The sequence below is a fragment of the Gracilinanus agilis genome, chromosome 1 (assembly GCF_016433145.1).
Source record: "Gracilinanus agilis isolate LMUSP501 chromosome 1, AgileGrace, whole genome shotgun sequence".
Lineage (NCBI taxonomy): Eukaryota > Metazoa > Chordata > Mammalia > Didelphimorphia > Didelphidae > Gracilinanus > Gracilinanus agilis.
In genome coordinates this window covers 738,260,377-738,281,404 of record NC_058130.1, presented here as the reverse complement: position 1 = coordinate 738,281,404, position 21,028 = coordinate 738,260,377, and the positions used below count along the sequence as shown (strand labels likewise).

At 41.0% G+C, this 21,028-nt stretch overlaps 1 protein-coding gene across 1 annotated transcript in view; it reads left to right on the top strand.

The window, feature by feature from the left end:
* The window catches only part of EVI5L (ecotropic viral integration site 5 like), a 57,163-nt gene that overhangs the window by 7,862 nt on the left and 28,273 nt on the right, over positions 1-21,028 (top strand). Inside the window, exons 4-10 of the mRNA XM_044672929.1 lie at positions 9,806-10,030; positions 10,362-10,436; positions 11,224-11,349; positions 13,118-13,261; positions 13,589-13,678; positions 15,292-15,389; positions 15,542-15,602. Of these exons, the coding sequence (XP_044528864.1) occupies positions 9,806-10,030; positions 10,362-10,436; positions 11,224-11,349; positions 13,118-13,261; positions 13,589-13,678; positions 15,292-15,389; positions 15,542-15,602 (819 nt within the window). The remainder of the gene's footprint in view (positions 1-9,805; positions 10,031-10,361; positions 10,437-11,223; positions 11,350-13,117; positions 13,262-13,588; positions 13,679-15,291; positions 15,390-15,541; positions 15,603-21,028) is intronic.

Sequence of the window (21,028 nt, the reverse complement as noted above, 5' to 3'; positions counted from 1 at the left end):
TTCAATGCAAATTTTATCATGCCCAATGTGTATAGTTCACAGTATTTGGGCACTGGGGGAAATCTTGTGAGAAATTAAATATAGCTCCTTATTACATTCCAGTAGATACATATCTAGAATGTAGTAGTGGAAGAACATGCCTTGTTCAGGTCAAAGAAACAGATCTTCCAGAATGGCACTCTACATTGGGAATATGGGATGGCTGCTTTGAGAATGAGCAGACACCACAAGCCAAAGCTCAATGACCTTTTGGCAGGGATGTTGTACTAGGGTTCTTCTACAGGTGTGGTTTGAACTAGATGTCCTGTGGGATCCCTTCCAGCTCTGAGATTCTAGGACTCATAACAGCAGAAGTTCAGAAACATAGTAGAGAGCTTTTGGATGAAGATAAAAGGTAATAGAAATAAGTGATTATTGATTTTCTTTGTTCTCTAATTTTTCATCAGTTTCTCACTTGCCTCCTTCCCAGCTGCCATAAACATTCCCATGTCTCCCCAATCCTTGAAAAAAACAAAAACCTTCTCAAATCATTAACCTACATCTCTTAACCCTTCTATAGTCAAAAGATAGGGCTGGGGCCTATTTGGCCTATGATCCAATTTCATTGGAAAGACCCATGTGAGGAAACTCCATCCACCAATGCAAGTTAACATCTTCTCAGAAACTTTTATCCTTAAAGGAGGTGCCCAGAGCTCTGAAAGGTTAAATAGCTTGCCCAGGATTATATAGCCATCATGTGTCAGAGTGAGGACTTGCATCCAGCTCTTTATAATGTGCCCGTCTGCTTTCATAGTAAAATCTCTAGAGGGAAAAAAAAAAGTTTTATACTTGTTGATTCAACTTCTTCTTCTCCCTTGTTTTTTCAAGTTCTTGCAAAGTAGCTTCCAACTTTACCTCTTATCTGAAACTATTTGTAAGATTATGACAGTCTCTTCATTGCAAAAACGAATGTCCTTTTAAAAAAAGTCCCCATCTTTCTAGACCTCTCTATTTTATCCACTAGAATGTAAGATTACCCTCTCTTCTTAGATGCTTTCTCTTTCTTGAGTTTTTGTGACACTCTGCACTCCTGATTTTCCTCCTACCTATCTAACCACTTCACTCAGCTTTGCTGGATCATTGTCTCTGTCTGTGTCTAATAATGGGTCTCTCCCAGGGCTCTGGCTTGGGCTTGTTTATCTTTCTTTTTACAACCTTTTGATGCTTTCATCCTTGATCCCTATGTATAACTCTAATCTTTTTTCCTGAACTTCAGTCCCATATTACCAGCCATCTATTGAACATCTCCAACTGGGGGGTTCTGAACCCACCTTTCTATTTTGTTGAGGGCTCCATCATCCTTCATTCCTTGGTCTTCTTCACTCTCTGCTCTTCCTCCCTATCCAATTGATTGCCCAACTCTTGTCAATTCTACTTTCACAATACGTCCCTTTCTCAGCATTCATACAAGCTCCATGCTCGTTCAGGCCTCTCACCCAAACTGTTATAATAGCTTCACTGGATTCTTGGCTTTCAGTTTTTTCCTTCTTTAATCCTTCCACACAATTGCCAAAATATTCTTCAAAGATCACTATCTGACACTTTTACTATCCTTCTCAAGAACCTTCAGCAGTTTTCTGTTGCCTCTAGAATAAAGTAAAAAAAATTCTCTGCCTAGTATTTACAGACCTTTACAACCTAGCACCAGCCTACCTTTCCTAGCTTATTGCCTATTACTCCCATTTACACAATATTTCAGTGAAACTGGACTACTTGCTATTCCCTAAATGAGTCATTCCATCTTCCAGTACTGAGCTTTTGCTCATACCTAGAACATTCTCCCTGCTTACTTTCACTTCTTAGATTTCTTGACTTCCTTCAAAGTTTAGCAGGATGTAAACTTCTTGAAGGTAAGGATTTTTTTGTTTTGTTTTTATATACCTACAGTATAGTGCTTTATCTTAGGTGGGTGCTTAATAAATACTTTTTATACTATGCTACAGACTGCCTTTGAGTTCACATCACTAAGTCACTAGACTTGATAAACTACATACCTGAATACTGAAAGAACTGATAGATGTGGTTGTTGAGTAACTATCAGTGATCTTTGAAAGCCTAGAGAGAATGGGAGTGGCTCAAAGAAGAGGAATTGTCTCAATTTTTTTTTAAGAAGAAAATAGAGTTTCAAAAGATCTTGACTGTGGGCCATTGAACTTGATTTTGAGTCCTGATGAGACTCTAAAATATATTATTAAAGGGATGGAAGGTGAACATCTATAAAAAGGAAGCAGTGATCACAAAGAACAAGCATGGTCTTATAAAGAATAAGGCATAAGGGGGGCAGCTGGGTAGCTCAGTGGATTGAGAGCCAGGCCTAGAGACAGGAGGTCCTAGGTTCAAATCTGGTCTCAGACACTTCCCAGCTGTGTGATCCTGGGCAAGTCACTTGACCCCCATTGCCTACCCTTACCACTCTTCTGTCCTGGAGCCAATACACAGTATTGACTCCGAGATGGAAGGTAAGGGTTAAAATAAAGAAAAGAATAGGTCATAAGATATTAGCATCAAAGATTTAAAGATGGGAAGGACCTTGGTGAGCATCTAGTTCAGTCCCTTCATTTTGCAGTTGAGAAAATTGAGGCACAGAGAGTTTAGCTTTCTGGAGATAGGTTATGTCCAAATAAGTTCCATCCACAGGATAACTATACATATATATGATAAAATGTATATTTACACATACATGTATATGCACGTAGGTACACATGTTTGTAAATATACATTATGTGTACATATGTATATACACACTGATATGACCAACTCTCACTGAACCCTTCCTCAAAACAAAGGAGAACAAATAAACAGAAGTTGTTGCCATGTATTGTATGTGGGCATATATAATATTCTTCATCCTAGAAAGAAGTGTTTCATCATCTTTTCTCTGGGACCAATATCAGTTATGAAAATTAGTCAATGTCTGGTTGCCTTTTAATGTTGTTTTCATTCATATCATTGTATCATGGTGTATATTGATCTCTTGGTCTATTTACTTCACACATCAGTTTCATACAAGTATTATTTATTTCTTTGAATTGCTCATATTCATAATTTCTTATAGCACAGTAGTATCTCACTATCTTCATATACCACAGTTCATTCATTTCCTAGTTGCTGAGTACACAATTTGTTTCCATGTTTTTGCTATCACGAAAGGTGCTACTATGACTGTTTTCTTTGTCTTTAATCTCCTTGAGTTTTCCTCAATTTTAGCAAAATATTTGTCATGTTTTTCTCATGAAGGTGAAAAGATGTGGGTAAACTGGTGGCCAGACCCAAAAAGTAGTTTTCAGTAGTTTAATGTCAACATGATGACCTCTGTCTTTACTGAAGAAGATATAGAGATTTGTGCTTAGCCAGTACTATTATAACATTCTAATCAAAAGCTTGGATAAAACCATAGTTAGCATGCTTATAAAATTTCCAGAAAACACAGTGCTATGAAGGATAGTTGGCATATTAAATTGCAGTTAGGATCCAAATAGACCTTGACAAGCTAGATCATTAAACCAGGGTATAAAGTCTTACATACGGGTTAAAAAAAATCAGCTTCATATGTAAAAGACAAGAAAGGAGATTATCTGAAAAAAGTGTGGAATTTTTAGTGAACTACAAAGTCAGTATGAGTCAAGAATGATATGGCAACCAAAAAAAATTCAAATGCTATCTAAGGCTTTATTAAAAAAGTCAAAGGGTGGAAGGTCATATAGTTTCACTAATCTTTGCCTTGAATAGACTATATATAAAGTGGTGTGTTCATTTCTGGGTACCACGTATGAAGAAGCTGAAGAGGAATCAAAGGAAGCAATTAGGATGATAAAGGACTTCATCACACAATATAAGGGTCAACTGAGAGAGAGCTGGGGATGTTTAGGCTAGGGATGACATGGTAGCAATCTTGATATTTAAGGAATGGAGATGAATTAGGCTTGTTCTGCTTAGTTCCAAAAGGGAAGGATCTAAAAGCAATGGGGAGAAGTTGCAGAGAGACCCTTAGATTGAATGCAAGGAAAAACTTCCTAACAAGTAAAACTGTCTGTAATGGAGTGACTTTTCCTCTTACTGGAGGGTTTAAAGCAAAGGCTAGGTACTTGTCCAGCAAATTGTTAGAAGATTCTTATTCAGGTAGGAGTTGGATTAGATGGCCTCTGAATCTTTTCTAACTGTGATTCTATAGGAAATTCATTACGCTAAAAACCAGAGCATCTGATTAATTTGTCTTGTTAATAGTTCTTTTCTCTGTAGGCAAGGGAAACTACTACTCTGAATCTGATTTTGACCGCCAGGGAGAAACTGCTTAGGAAGTGGAAGCATTAGAACATGGAAGAAAAGGGGGTCATGTTATTTTAAAGTTTAGAGCAAATAGGGGAATGCCAAACATAGTCAGACATCCACAGTGTTGGGAGGGCAGATTTAAAAAGGTCAGAAATAAAAAAAAACAATGTTCCCAAGACAAGAGACTCTTAAAAAGGAAGCCAGTTGTAGAATGGATAGAACGCTCTTAAGGATGAAATTCTGATAATATGATTATTAATATTTCATATAAGGAAGAAAGGGGGGCATTTAAAGAGACTCATGGGGGAAAGAATCTAATATAGCTTTCCAAATGCAAAGAGAAATGTCCATGTAACAGCTTGAGAGGGGATGGTTAACCTGGAGAAGAAATGGTGGCAGGTACCAATTGAAGGGAAAGGGGAAAGAGACTAGAGACCATGCCACTGGAAAAGATGGAATAAAGGGCAGGGAACAAAAGGACACTGAAGAATGGCAGAATGAGGTAGAGAGGCTGAGGTGAGACATGACAAAGGGCTTTTAAAAAAAAAAAAAAAGCTTTCTTCAGAGTGGGGGTAGGTAAAGAAGGGTGGTGTAATGCTAATGGATGACAAGGAAAAAGTAGAGCTACTCAGCATTTTTTAAAATTCTGGATTGTTTTCCATCCTCCATTATAGGGAATGATTATCTGATTGAAAAGAGTTAGATTAGCACAATCAGAAGGGAACTGAAGAAAAAGATGGATAAGGAGCTAGTGAGAAAGCACCTAAGTCACATGGGTAGGATGATGATAAGGGGAGGGGATTGGAAACCAGGCTGTTGGGAAGTTAGTCTGGAAAACAAAAGATGTCAGGTAAAGGGGCAGAGGAAGGGGACATGATTATGGTCCTTAATTATTTAAGGAGCTGGGTCATGTGGAAAAGTCTTGTTCTCCTAGGTCTCCGAAGATAGAACTTGAAGCATTGGGAAGGAGCAGGTTGAGTCTCAACATGAGGAAGTATTTCTTAACAATTAGATTTGTCTAAAAGTGGAATGTCCTGAGGTCCACTACTGAGGTACCCTCCAATTCTGAGAGTCTATGATTCTATCATCAAGGTCAAGCCTCTGGAGGATTTATTCTGGGTGTTTTTTGTTTTTTGTTCTCTTAAATAACTTAAATAATTATTTATTGTGATCTCTGAAGAATTGAACTTAGGGAAAATGGAAGAGACTAAATGGTTAGAGACAGGGAAAATGTTGTCTTGGGTTTTTTTAAAGGGGAAAGAATTCTACAAACTATAAACAGGTCAGCATAATATCAATCCCAGACAAATTCTGTAATGTTATTTAGTGTCAGTTTTATGAGAATTTAGGAAGAGAAATAGTAACTTTTTGGGTTAGCAAAGGATGAAATGGATTGTACCAGTGTTGTTAGAGTAACAAATGAACCAACAAACATTTATTAAATATTTGCTGTGTGCCAGGCACTGTGCTAGGCACTTGGGCAGTGGTAGCAAACCTTTTAGAGATGGAGTGCCATGCCCACCCTCCCCCAGACCATCTACCCCTCCCCCCACCAAGTGCCAGGCACTCCCAGCTTCCCCCTTACTCCACACAGGGGAGGAAGGAAGTGCCCCCATTGGACTGCTGGGCAAAGGGGTTGGTGAAGTAAGGAATGCCCTCAATGAATGTAGAGGGGGGGAGGGGAGTGACCCAAGTACTTCTCTCCCCTCCAGCTCTGCTGCCTGTGAACCACCCATCTTACACCCTATGTGCTCCCACTGGGCTGCTGGGTGGATGATGCGGAAAAAATGCCATCAGACACCATGGAGAGAGGGGGAAGGGAGCGGCTACACCTGAGTCCCTCTACCTTTCTAGAAAGGAACTCTGGGGGTAGGGGTGGGGAGAGAGCAGCCATGTGCCCATAGAGAGGGCCATAGGTTTGCCATCACTACACTAAGGATTCAGAGACCAAAAAAGGAAATTATTCTTCTTTCCAACAAATTTATATTCTATTTCACGAGATAATATGCACATATATAATAGAAGATAAATACAAAATAAATACACAGTAGTTAGGGTAGGAAGTCACTAGCAGTTGAGGGAATCAGGGATTATTTCAGTTTTATGAGGTATAGGGAAGATAGAATCATATTCCATTTCAGAAGGATAGACATGCAGTGCAAAGGCATGAAGACAGAGACAGGAAATGGAATGCCAGGATTGACAGAAGAAAGAAGATCAATTTGACTGGACCATAGGAGTAGGAATGAAGGCATATTTGATGATCCTGGAATGATAAGTTAGGGCCAACTTGTGAAAGGGTTTAAAACCCTGAAGAACTTCTTTTTAATCTTGTAGGTATTAGGGAGCCACTAGAATTTAAGAAGAAATGTAATATGGTCAGATGTGTACTTAAGGAAAATCATTTTGTCAGCTGAATGGAGGGTATATTAGAATGGGGAGATGAGAGGCAGGAACACTAGTGAGGAGGCCATTACAGCAGTTTAGGTGAATAGTAATGAAGCCCTGAATTAAGGTGGCAATTGTGAGTAGAGAGAAGGAGGTGAATTCAAAACATAGAAGCAGAAATGGCAGGATTTGGCTGCTGATTGGATATAGGAAATAAGAAAAAGTGTTGAATGTAAGATAAGCCAAGGTTTTTAACCTTAAGGACTGGAAAAAATGGTGGAAGTCCAGTAGAAGGGAAGGTTTGTGGGAAAGACAATAAATTCTGTTTTGGTCATATTGAGTCTGAAATATCTGTGAACTATGATTCTAGAGAACTGATGATGAATTATGCCACCCATCTCTTGACAAAAGAGATGATGGATTCAAGATACAGAATAAGACAAATATTTTGATACACAGCCAACATAGGAATTTGTTTTGCTGAGTATGCATATTTTTTACAATGACTTTTCTTTATCAGTGTGAGATGAGTGTGGGAGGATAAAGGAAAATAGGGATAGGGAAGGAAAAAAGAAAAGAAACCTACTGAGGCTAGGGGTTTTTTGTTTTGCTTGTTTTGTTTTTTAATTCAGAGAACAAAAAGACCATAAGGATACACAGACAGGCAGAGCAGCTTTGAAAGCTACAGGAATTACTACATACTTAAAAAGAAAAATAAATCATATATCATGGAGATCTGAAGTCTCCTGGACATTCCTTTATCTGTTCTACATTTATGGAAATACCAGTTTTGTTTGGGGTTTGTTAAGTTCAGAACAAAAAAAAAATTTTTTTTAAGGAAGAGATGTATCTCCATGATATTCAGTTTGAAATGTCCAATAGGTAGTCTGTGATATGAAACAGGATCAAGAAAGAGCCTGGGACTGAATACATAGATCTGAGAGTTATCTGCATGGAATTGATAACTAAACCTTTTAGAGCTAAAAAGTTTGTCAAGGGAGTACAAAAAGAAAGGAGAGGTCCTAGGACAAAGCATTGGGATACACCCACTATTAAGAGGTATTACGTGGATTTAGAACTAGCAAAAAGAGACTGAAAAGGAGTAGTGAGGCAAGTCAGAGAACTAGAAGAAGAGTAGCAACCTAAAAACCCATCTAAGAGGAGAGGATGGTCAACAGTGTATGAAGATGTAGAGAAGTCAAGAAGGACAGGTCAAAGATCATTGACTGGTCCAATATAGCTGAAGAATATTCATTCAGTATCATCTTGGAGGGAGGTGTCTCTAGTGGTATGCTTTTTGAGGCTCTCCTCTGTTCCTGGTTCTGTTCTATATTTTTATCAGCAACTTAGTTGAAAGCATAGATAGCATGCTTACCAGATTTGTAGATGATGTGAAAATGGAACAGAAAACCTAGTATCTAGGATAATAGAATGAGGATCCAGAAAGGACTTGCCTGACCACAACACGTTGAGCCAGATCTTAATATGATACAATTTATTAAGGATAAGTATTAAGTCTTATACTTAGATTTTTTTAATCGTCTGTTTAAGTACAAGATGGGAGATTTCCAAATGTCAGTTCATATGAGAAACACTTGGGTGTTTTTAGTTGACTGCAAGCCCCATATAATCCAGTAGTGTAGTATAAGTCAGAAATAGCTAATGCAATCTGAAACTACATTAATAGAAGTGCAGTGACTGAAACAAAGGAGACTATCATCTACATTGAGACTATTGTGTTTAGTTTTGGATGCCACAATTTAAAGGCTGACAAGATAGAATAGGTCTAAGATATTAGAATCACAGAATTGCAAAGATGGAAGGGACTTCAGTAGCCATCTAATACAACCCATACTAAAATATCTCCAAAAATAGACAAGTGGGCTTTTGCCTCTGCTTGAAGATCTCCAGTGAAAGGGAACTCACTAGCTACTGGGCAACTCATTCCACTTTTGGAAAGTTTAGGTTGTTAAGAAAGTTTTCTTGACAGTAAGCCAAGTTTGCCTCTTTGTAACGTCTACCCATCTTCCTAGTTCTGTTCTCCTGGGTCAGGCAGGTCAAATTTAATCCTTCTTCCATTTGACAGCTTTTCCAGTCAAGGAAAGTATCCAGAATGGTGAGAACACTTAAAACCATATTTACGTGACGACCTATTAAAGAACTTAGCTTTTAGAAGAGAAGATTTGGTGGGGAGTTTTACCAAAAGTAATTAGATATTTGAAGAACTCTCATGAAAGAAGAAGCAGACTTGTTCAGTGGGCAGAACTAAGACCAGTGGGGAAGAAGGTTTAAGGAGGCATATTTCAGTGTCATATGAGAATTGCCCATCAACTATAACTGCCCCAAAATAATAAGAGGAAACCTTCATTCAGTAGATACAGTTCCAGACCTGGAGCTGGGAGAACCTGGGTTCAAATTTGGCCTCAGATACTTCCTAACTATGTGACTTTGGGCAATGGATATTTAGTATCCATTCTGAGACAAAAGGTAAGGGTTTAAATTTTTTTTTTTTAAAAGAGGCCAACCTTCATATTGGAGGCAATATGAGCAGAGGCTTTATGACCTACTTGTATAGATGATTTATGTTGTGTAGATAAGGGTCCATCAGATGACCCCTGAGGTCCCCTCTAATTCTGAGATTGTATGATTCTAGTGGGAGATAAGATTAGAGTGATACATTGGTCAAATTATAGAAGGCTACGATTGATTTCTGTGAGAATTTTGATTCTACTTGGTAGACAGAAACAACTGAGTATTTGAGCAGGGAAGGGACACATGAAAAAAGCCCTGTTTTAGGAGAAGCAATATGGTTCAGTGGCTAGAGAATGAACCTCAAATTCAGGAAGATCTGAGTTCAAATCCCACCTGTACCACATGCTGGCTCTTTGACCAAGGGCAAGGTACTTATCCTTCCAGTGTCTCAGGCAACTCTGTAAGGGTTGTCAGCAAGCATTTATTAATTAACTATTATATGGTTTAGAACTACCTTTTGCTTATTGTTCCCAACCTGAACTTCTGAGCCTAACGCTTCTTTTCCTCTACTAAACTGAGAGGGGACCAGAAACTCTATGGTAGCCTGTTCTATCACTTTGGATCTTCTGCTCCCCAGGAGCTGATTCGGAAAGGCATCCCTCACCACTTCCGTGCCATTGTGTGGCAGCTTCTCTGCAGTGCTACAGATATGCCAGTGAAGAACCAGTATTCAGAACTGCTCAAAATGTCATCCCCCTGTGAGAAACTGATCCGCCGAGACATTGCAAGGACCTACCCTGAACATGAATTCTTCAAGGGGCAGGACAGTTTGGGCCAGGAGGTCCTCTTCAACGTCATGAAGGTAAATGGCATGGGGCAGGCAGTCTACATGGAGATCATTTCTTCTGCAGAAATCTCTAGTCAGCTTTCCAGCCCCTCGTTTCCTTCAGGGTTTCATCGAGAAAAGATTTTTTTTTCAGTATATGGCAATAAGTTTGGAATACTCACTTATGGGAGATAGCTGGCTTCCAGTGTCTATTTTTGATCTTTCTTTCAGGAAGACCCTGAAGCGTTTACATCTTACATCTTGATTTTCTTAGATCCTAAGCTAACCTCTACAGGGAGAATCAACTGCTCTACTGTTCCCAGAGCACCGATAGGTGCATTGTGACTATTCTTTTCTTCTCTTCCAGGCTTACTCCCTGGTGGACAGAGAGGTGGGCTACTGTCAGGGCAGTGCTTTCATCGTTGGCCTGCTTCTAATGCAGGTTAGTGGCCTGGCCCCTGATCCTATAGCAGCTGCCTGCTAAGTCTCCCCCTGTTTATGCATCATGTGTGTGGCTCTCACCCTGGGAATCCCTAGATTCTGTGGTTTTTTATTCAGTTGTTTGACTTCCCTGGGGTGGAGTGGTAGAAGTGCTTGGCTGTATTGTGTCAATGCTTATATCCTACTGATGGCAGCCCCACAGAGCTACCTTGTTTGTCTACCTCTACATTCTTTGATGGAGAAACAGGCTGAGCATCAGTAGCATGTTGAGACATGATATGGCACTGAGCTAGTCCCTGTATGAGATTTTTCTGACTCGTACAACCTAGTGGCAGGACAGAGGGCAGAAATCCCAAGTAGCAGTCATTCTTTCTCCATCCTTTTTAGAGTTTGAAGATAACTTGGGATGGACATTTTGGAGGAGTGTCGAGGGAAGGATATGAAGGAGGGTTCAGCACCATTGAGCCATGACAAACTCTTCTAGGTCATAAAGAAGGCCTAGCAATAGGACAGGGAACAAAAAGATGGGAGAAAAAAAAAAGAAGCATTCTGGAATTTGAAAGAAAGACCATAAGAAGTCATAGCCCTATGCCCGCCTTTTAGTTATTTAATACCTCACCTGACTGGCTGGTATAGGTGATGTCAAATAGAACTCTTCCCTACCCCCATGTGTTAGCAGAGGCCAAGTAAGGGATATAAGAAATTTAGAATATTACTCTGTCCTTGAGGAACTTACAATCCTGTCTGGAACCCTGTTCAATATAGAGTCTTTCTCCTTTCTGCCCCAGATGCCTGAGGAGGAGGCATTCTGTGTGTTTGTCCGGTTGATGCAAGAATACCGCTTACGGGAACTCTTTAAACCCAGCATGGCTGAGCTGGGGCTCTGTATATACCAGTTTGAATACATGTTACAGGTGAGATCTGGGAGATCAAATGTAGTGATTTGCCCTTTTTGGTGAAGGTCAGATCTCTGGTTTGGATATTTGACTGTTTTTAATTGTGTCAAGCCCTGTTAGCTGAGACACTTCATCAACCCAAAAAGAACCTACCCAGGTGTCCCATATAGAAGGATTCAGACCTGAGAGCCAGGTTGTTAAAAATCCTGGAGGAAGTATATAGCTTCAGATAACTCCTGAGCAGCCAGAGTTGTTTCCCCCTGCCTTCCTGGAGTTGTCTCTTAAGCCTTCCCATTCTTGTTTCTAGAACTGCTTTATGGATTTTAGAATTTAGAGTGAAGGAAGTATTTAAAACTTTGTCTCTTATCTATGTCAAATTGTGTGGCCTGTCTTAATCATAAAGGGAAACCTTACTTGTGGGTTAAATACACTTTCTCTGCTCTGTCCCCTTTCCCCCCCCCCCCTCTGTTCTTCCTCTTCTTGGCAACATACTGTAAAAAGCAGCTTTTATAAAGGAAGTTACTTTGAGGAGGTACCTTACTTGAAAGTGTACCCATCTTTGTATTGCTTCGCACCTTTTATTCCTCCCTTAGGAGGGAATCTGACTCTATCTGACCCTGATTTCCAATCCCTTCACTGGACTGCGTTGATTGAGAAAATGCATAAAGTGATGTTTCTTTAGGAAACAAGGTTATAAAATATAGGAGAGGAGAGAGTGAGGGCAAGAGGCAGAGAGACAGAGACAGAGAGACAGAGAAAGATAGCCAGACATTCCTCCCCACTTCCTTCCTCTCTGTCTCAGTGTGTAACAGAGAAAAATGTCTACCCGCCTCTGCTTATTAAAGGAGAGCCAGCAGACGTCTTTGTTTATAAATAGCAGCCCCCACGCTGCTCGTGGCTGCTAGATAGAGCTGTGCAAGTTGGCCCATTCAGGAAGGCAGATGCAGGTGGAAGGGGCTGCTGGCCCCCTCAGTATTGAGGAGAATAAAGTGACAAAAAGAGAGGAAGGCTTCTCTATAATCTCTCCCGCTTTACCTTCCCAAAGACATTAGATGTGGATTCCTGAGGAAATAGAAAGATTCTTCAGTTCCTGGGGTGTTCAGATACCTGGATCAATAGAATCCAATTTTACCTTAAATTTGATTTCTATTTCCTCCCCTTGATGAAAAATTACTTAATCCTTTATCCTCTCTACCAGGAATGGCATGATTCTCAAGGCAGTTACCCAAAAAGTTCTAAAATTGAATATGTAACTAAATGTTATCTTAAGAGTCAGAAAACTCCCCATTTTGGGAGAAGTCAGCAAAGGGGTCAGGGGAAGATCTGGGGGGGGGAGATGATTGGAGCACTAGACTCACTGTTTCTGGTTCCATGAAAGATAGCCTGAAGGACCCTAACAATTTCCCCATGCCCTTCTCCTTTTCTTAGTTTTCCTCCTATAGCATCTGATTTCCTGAAAATCTATGGTTAAGGGTAGGGATGTGATAAGAAGACCTACAAATGTCATGTAATGGAATTAGGGGGAAGGGCCATGGGAAAAGGAGGGAATTAGAAAGAAGTACATGGAATTGAGATGCTCAAAGAAAGAAATGAGAATTGATGTAGAAGCCAAAGAAAGGTGGGTACTAACTGGAACATGAGCTTCCCTCTGTGGTAAAGATGAACTGGCTAAAACACAATTTCACTGAGGCTGATGATTGGGGTCAAGGTGGGTTGTATTAGAGGCCTATCTTGAAGAAACCTTGTGAGGAACACTGAGAACTCTCTCTTCTTTATTTTTTGGCAGGAGCAGCTTCCAGACTTGAACATCCACTTTCGATCCCAGAGCTTCCATACCTCCATGTATGCCTCATCCTGGTTCCTCACACTCTTCCTCACAACCTTCCCCTTGCCAATTGCCACTCGAGTTTTTGACATCTTTATGTATGAGGTGAGGGCTATGATTTGGCAGGACTTGTTGAAGGGTAGAATTCACAGTGACCTAGTTTAGTGTCAACAGGCCCAAGGATAACAGTCCGGTTCTCTTCTTTGCCAACTAATTCATGATTTTCTCTTTCCTCCTTAACTTTCTCTAGCCTTGCTCTATTTGCTATATTCTGCTCCCTTTTTTGACTTCTTCCTACTTAGTAAGGTCTCTTTTCACCCCATCCTGCTTGGCATTTCAAATATAGCAGACCTAGGACTAAGAGGTGAGAAATAGATGGAGCCAGCATCTCTGGCCCTCATTGTAAAAACAGGCAACTTCTTCCCATTGCAGGGACTGGAAATTGTGTTCCGGGTAGGTCTGGCCCTACTGCAGGTGAACCAGATGGAGCTGATGCAGCTGGACATGGAGGGCATGTCACAAGTGAGTGGGGGGAGGGAGAGGCTGTGAGCCTCATATAGACAAGATTCACATCTTGCATTTAGAAAATATATTAAAATAAGGTAAGACCTGATTTGGGAGAAATAAGGAATTAGATTACCCTTAAGCCTTTTTTCAACATATCTAGGAATCTGAAGGCTATTTCAGAGGCCTTCCTGGTGGAAATAAATAGCGGACAAGGATCTGAAGGAGGGGCAAGAGAGTGAATTTGCTAGTCAGGCCATTCCTGGCATATAGGGCATGAAGGGAATGCAGAGGGCATAGAAAAGGAGGGTAGAACACATTGTTCTGTCTTCTGCCTCCAGCTTGGGTTCCCTGAAGCCACATGCTGCAGAATGTGCTTTACGGTAAATTAGAATAATCAAATAGGCATGGCATTGGGCATGGTTTCTGTCTGGGATGGCCTAGCCAATAGGTCAGACCCAGGAGAAAGAGAATAAACAATCCTGGGACAGAGCCTTACTGGGGGAAGAGGTTGATTTTCCACCTCTTCCCCGTTCCTCCCCCCCCCCCCAATGTTTCCCAGCTGGTGTTTCAGGGAAGAATACACAAAGGCAGCAGTTGTGTCCACAGACACAGGGGGATCCGTTGTATTCAACCCGAGAGGCCAGCTTGTGGTAGAAGAGCAGGAGCCAATCTCCTTGAATCCTTTTCCCTCCCCCCACCTCCTGTTGCCAGCCTACCCTAAGCTGTGCTGGGCTGTTTCTAACATTTAACCCTTTTGCTGGGGGCTGTAAAGGCCCAGGGTTTTTGTTTCCAGTGCTCTGCCATCTTAAGTTAGACGGGATGACTTTGGCTGAGGAAGGTTCCCTTTCTCAAATCCCACCTCATTTTAGCCTTCTTTAAGATAAAGTGCCTCCCTCTTTGCTTCAAGGCTCTTTCCAGGTGTATGCTATTCCAGATTTCTCCTTTGCTCAATTCACTTTCGTTCAGGTAAACCTAGTATTCTCAGAACGGTCCTTAGGTACCTCCAACACTTGCCTTGTCTCTTTCTTGCCTTCCTTGTCATTCTGAAAACCTTGTCTTTTTAAAGCATCCTTTCCTTTTCTCTTCCTCCTCACAATGTCTGCTTTTGAAAAAACCTGGCCCTGAGTCTGAAGGATGTTTAAGAGAGCTTTAGGAACCTTGAGTAATCTGGCTGGCTATATTCTCTCTCCTACATTTCTTTTCCCTGTCAAAAACAATCAATTGTTTGGGTCCTTTATAGATCTTTGTCTCTTGATTCATTCCTACTGTGTCTTAAATCAGAGCCCTGATCCAGATTCCCTGATCCAGGGAATAGCTGGATTGAGGGGTAATCCTGGTGTGGGGAACTGGAAAGGGGAAGAATTAGAATGCTGTCTACCATTAACCCTCTAGGGCACTGGCTTGTCTTTGTGGGATCCCAGCAAGTTAAGGATGGATTTTACATTTGTAATAAAGTTTTCTTGTATTAAAAAAAATGCAAAAACCATTCTTAGCTGCCCACCAGTAGATACCTTGCTCTAGGGCAAACAACTGTAAGGGTTGGGGGTAGCTGGTGACTATTACTGGTCAGGGACCCTGATGGGGTTCTGTGGTGGGAGGGGTAGCTATGACTAGGTGTGTCTCCACAGTACTTCCAAAAGGTGATACCCCATCAGTTTGATAGCTGTCCTGACAAGCTGATTCTCAAGGCCTACCAGGTCAAGTACAATCCCAAGAAGATGAAAAGGTCAGTGTGTGGGACTCTCAATCCTTGGGAAGTAGTTGGGGTGGACCAGGAACTCCTTATCAGGAGTTTCTCATAAAGAAATGAGGTGGTACAAGAGGGGCTGAAGAGGTGGTACTTGACTAGAATTGAACTGGAGTTGCTCTTCCTTATAGGTTGGAGAAGGAATATGCTGCCATCAAAAACAAAGAGATGGAGGAACAGATAGAGATAAAAGTAAGTTCTTGGCCCTAAAAATTATTCCTTCCCACTCCAAACTGAACCTAAACTGGCAGCCTCCTCTGAGGGATGGCACTAATTCTTTGATCTAGAGATTGATCAACCCCAGTCATTTAATTAACAGATCTTGGGAGGAGAGATACAAATACCAGTTTTTTGGAGCTGGAAATACTTCTAGCTCCTCAGTGATTGAGACTGCCCATCTTTTCTCTTTGCCACTCCTTAAAGTCCTATATAAACCACTGTTCTGAATTAGCTGCCTGCCCCCTGGATAAAGATTATAAGAGTACTTAGAGATTTGCATTGGCTTGATTTTCTCTTAGATTCTCCATTTCTACTAACCCAGGGGCCAGAAACCTCTGTAGCCCAGTGGGATTTAGGAAGGGCCCTAGCAGACCTGTGATAGAGACAGGGGAGAAGAGGCAAGGCAGGCAAAAGGAGATAAAGAACCATGTGATGTCCCCAAAACTAGCTTCATCTAATACTGTGCTGAGAAACATAGGATCCAAGACAACGGAGGTGATCATTCTGCTGCCTTCTGCACTTAGCCTCCATCGGAAGGCTTGAATTCATTTCTGGGCCTCAGATTTTATAAAGGATATTGACAAACTGAAGTGTCTGCAGAGGAAGATAGCTGTAGTGTTGCAGGGTCTAGAACAGTGGTTCCCAAACTTTTTTGGCCTACCGCCCCCTTTCCAGAAAAAAATATTACTTAGCCCCCTGGAAATTAATTTTTTTTTATTTTAATAGCAATTAATAGGAAAGATAAATGCACTTGTGGCCATCACCACCCCCCTGGATTGCTGCAGCACCCACCAGGGAGCGGTGGCGCCCACTTTGGGAATCACTGGTCTAGAGCCATGATGGAGAACCTATGGTACTCAGAGCCCTCTCTGTGGGCAACCAGAGTTTGTTACTAGAAAGCCAGAGGGATGTGAGGCCGGGCTGTTCCCCTCCCCTTCTCCGCATGAGCCTGAGGACATTTCTCACATCACTCACCTCTCTAAAAGGTTCATCATCACTGGTTTGAGTGTAGGTTACCTAAAAGCTATTTGAAGGAACAAGAATGAGGTTGGAGGAAAGATTAAAGGGGAACAAAACAATTATTTTCATGTGGAAGATGGATTTGGACATATTCTACTTGGGTCCAGAAGACAAGTCAAGGAACATCTGGAAGAAGTTACAAAGAGATAGTCAGATCAGAAAAAACTTCCCAAGACAGCTGTCCAAACTGATGAGTTTGCTTTGAAAGAGTGTGTACCCCATCACTGGAAGTTTTCAAACACAGACTAGATAACCATTAGTTAGGGTTACTGTTGGATCAGGCACAGTGAATAGAGGATCAGGACTGGAGTAAGGAAGTCCTTGGATTCAAACCTGACCTCAGCCACTTCCTAGTTGTGTGACGCTGGGCAAGTCACTCAGTCCCAATTGACTAGCTCTCATTGCTCTTCTGTCTTAAAACTGATACTAAGATAGAAGGTACGGGCATAAAAAAAAGTGATGGCCCCTCCCAACTGTGGGGTTCTGTGCTTGACAGTAACAGCGTACTACTCCTTGGTATCTTTACCCATCATTGGCTGCCCCTCAGCTCAGTCCCATCACTCCTATTGCAGCTGTTAGACTTTGATCATCCTTCCACTAGAGGGCGCCCATAGCCCAGCTCTGAGTGTAAGCACCCCCCTCCCCCCCAGTCTTAGTTATAGTGATGATGATTTTTGTGCGTCTCTGTAGGGGTTAACAAAATCGAATCTATGTTATGTCACTTGATCCTCACACCTATGAGTTAGGTAGGTTATGAGGTGATATTATCTCTATTTGGAAGCCAAGGAAACTGAGAACCACAGAGATAAACAACTTGCCCAAATTCGTTCTGTTACACATTAGCCCTGATTTGCAGGGACCCTGCCAAACCCAATGATTCAATGAGTTTGTGAAAAAGGAAGTGACCTGCCCAAGGTTTCACAGCCAGCAAATTTCAGAAACAGAACTTGAACCTAGCTCTTACTTTAAACCCAGTATTTTGACCATTGTATTACAGTTTTTATTCATTCAGTAAACATTTATTAAGTGCCTACTGTGTGCCAAGCACTGTGCTGGGAATATAAAAAGAGGTAAAAGATAGTCCTGGCTACCCTGGGCAGATAGCTGTGGATAGAGTATCAGGCCTGAAGTCAGTAAGACCTGAGTTCAAATAAGGCCTTAGACCCTATGAGATCCTGAACAAGTCACTTAATCCTGTTTGTCTCAATTTCCTCATCTGTAAAATAAGCTGGAGAAGGAAATGGTGGACCACTCCAGTATCTTTGCCAAGAAAACCCCAAATCTTGTCATTAGAATAGTATATGACTGAACTAGTTGGACTAGGTGGCCTCTGAAATCTTCCACCTCTGAGATTTTTTTTGAACAGACATGGGGTTAAACCGAAGCAGAAAGGTCAGTTTAATCATCGATAAGAATTGGTGACCAAGGGAGGCTTTGAAATCTCCCGAGATCATAAAAGGAATTTGTATATTATTAATTTGGAAGTGGTGAAGTGAACTCTACTTTATGACAGGTAGATGGTCTAATGAAGCAGAGTTAATTGCCTTTTCAAAGTAATATAACTCAGCCTTCATTCACACAATCTCTCATATTTGGAAAGAGTCAGAGTCAGAGAAAGGGAGATGGCAGTGGAGCCATCTCTCTGAGCCTTAAATTTCCTCATTTGTAAAATGGAGTGATACCTTACAACTTCCTAGACCAGCTAACTTCTTGGTAGAAATATATGAGAGTACTTTGTAAACCCTAGAGCAGTATATAAATGTCAACTGTTTTTCTTCATGTCCTAAGCCTTTTTTACATGATGTTTTGCTGAGTCAGACTTGACCAAACTGCCAAATTTAGCTCTCCAAACAAGCGTTTTTCTCTGAAAGAAGCAAAAGCAGAGGCTAAGAAAACATGATGGAGATGTTCTAGCATCTTTCATCTATGGGAAGGTATACAGTAATTACAAATTTTGAAGACATATAATGAAATTAGGAAAAAGGGAATGATATTTAAAGTTGGGAATCAAAACCAGGTTCTCACCAGTGGAAACACTTGTCCTAATGTGGCAAAACCTCTCAGGCTTACTCATTTATTTCTACACGGTCTGTGAAACAGTTCCTCAGCTCCACCTTCAGATGCAAACTTCCAGGCCTACTCACCCTTTCTTTCCTCAAACCACCTAATTTCTGGCAAAGTAGAGACAGGTCTTAGAGCTTACTTTCTGGGTGGATGTCCCCTCTGATACTCCAGATTTGATTCCCAGCTTTGTGGAGTCTCAGGGAGACTCCTCAGGGAGGTAGCTGCCAAGGAAGGTATGAATGATTTTTACTAACTGCTGCTATATATAAAGAGGTAGATATATCTATATATACACTACACCTATGTACATATATATTCCTGAAGTTTATACATTCATTTACACATTCATTCATCACAAAACCACCCCAACTCCATCAGCAATAGTAATAACTTAAACTTGTAATGCACTTTTTATTCTTTTGAAATTTATCTCTGAATTCTTTTGAAAATTATTATCACATGTATTATCACTTTTGATCCACATAGATACCCTTGAGGTATAGGTAGTAAAAAAAAAATCTCTGAAATGGGAATCAGAAAAACTGAGTTATAGTGTGTGCTCTGGAGCTCAAGAGCCACATGACCTTGACTGAATCATTTAATATAGCTGAGCCTTAGTTTCATCATCTATAAAATGGAGACAAGGCCTGCCGTACCTTAGACATGTCTTGAGGCTCAAATGAGAGCTTGTGTGAGTGTTTTGAAAGTATTAAGTACTAGACAGATATATTTATTATTATCTCCCTTTTACAAATGAAGAAACTGAGACACCAAAGCAAAGGGACTTGCTCAAAATCACATAACCAGTAAAGAGTTGAGCCAGGATTACTGTTCCCAGATCCACTGTCTGCACCATTACAGCACATTGCTTCTATCTCTTAAGTGGAAAGGAGGATCAGACTCCTTTCTCTTTCCCCTTCCCTCACCCCCTCAACTTCTATAGATGCCTTCTCATCTTGTGATGTTGTCTCTCATTTGGGACTGCATTGGTATGAAGATGAGGACACACAAGTATAACTTGTCCTGGATGGCAAACCTACTGAGGGAAGATGATTTAGGGGTCATTTGTGGGAACATTTTGATCCTGTCTGCAACCCTTTCCAAGTTACCCCCCTCCACCTCTATCCACACAGGTAGCTCAGTGAGCAAATTGGGAGTGGGAAAGTATTTACTAATATGTAGATGTGGACATATATTTCCATGCCAAGTAGAAATGAGATTTGGATTATTCTTAATTTGGGCTTATCAATGTCAATATAGCCTTCCATTAGGAGAATTGATAGTGATTCAGTTCTTTTCACCTTTCTTTTTGTTCCTTATCCCATCCTTCAAGTTGCTCTTGACTGGTTTTTCTCTAAGTTCTTTATGTGCCACTGAAATTATGGGAATCTGAATAGATCCCAGGTGTGTTATACAGTGTGGTCAGAAGCTAGTTCAGGAAGAAGCTGATCCTTCTTTTTTCCCTTAGCCTCATCCCCCAAACGGCTAGAAGTAGCATGAGTGAGGATTAGATTAACTAAGAACATGGAGCTGTCGACCGCTCAGGACTCCAGCCTGGTATAATGCAAAATGCATTAGAGAGGAGTTGAGACATTTGGTTTGGGGGCAGCTGGGTAGCTCAGTAGATTGAGAGCCAGGCCCAGAGATGGGAGGTCCTGGTTTCAGATCTGACCTCATACTTCCTACCTGTGTGACCTTGGGCAAATCACTTAATCCCACTTACTGCTCTTCTGCTTTGGAATGGATACTTAGTATTGATTCTTAGATAGAAGGTCAAGGTTTAAAGGGAAAAAAAGACATTTGGTTTCATGCCATGTGACCTTGCGCAAGTGCCATGGTCATGGTTTCTTGAGGCCCTTTTAGCCCTAAAATTCGTCCTGTTGTGGAGCTATCTCCTTGGCATCTGCCCCAGATGGAGCAAAAAAGAGGGAAGGGGCCAGTTTATGATCTTGGGGAAGAAATGAAAATTCAACCAATATTTAAGTGTCTGTGCAAGTTCCTGGAGACCCAAGAGAACGGGTAGAAAATCCCTTACCTTCAAAGGAGCTGCTCTTCAAGGAGCAATTCTCCTGAAAGGAATATTATATATGATCAGGTAAACATGATACAAGGAAAACTAAAGAGTAAGAGAGACTGACAACTGAGGATATTTGCAACAGTGTCACAGAGCAGGTGGCATGTGAGCTGAGCCTTGATGGAAGAGTAGAGTAGAGGAGGACATATGTCCCAAGCTTCATGCTACAGTTTATATGAATGAAGGAGATGGAGATTGTTCTTGCTAATTAACTGATCTCTATATTGAACCAAGCCTCGCT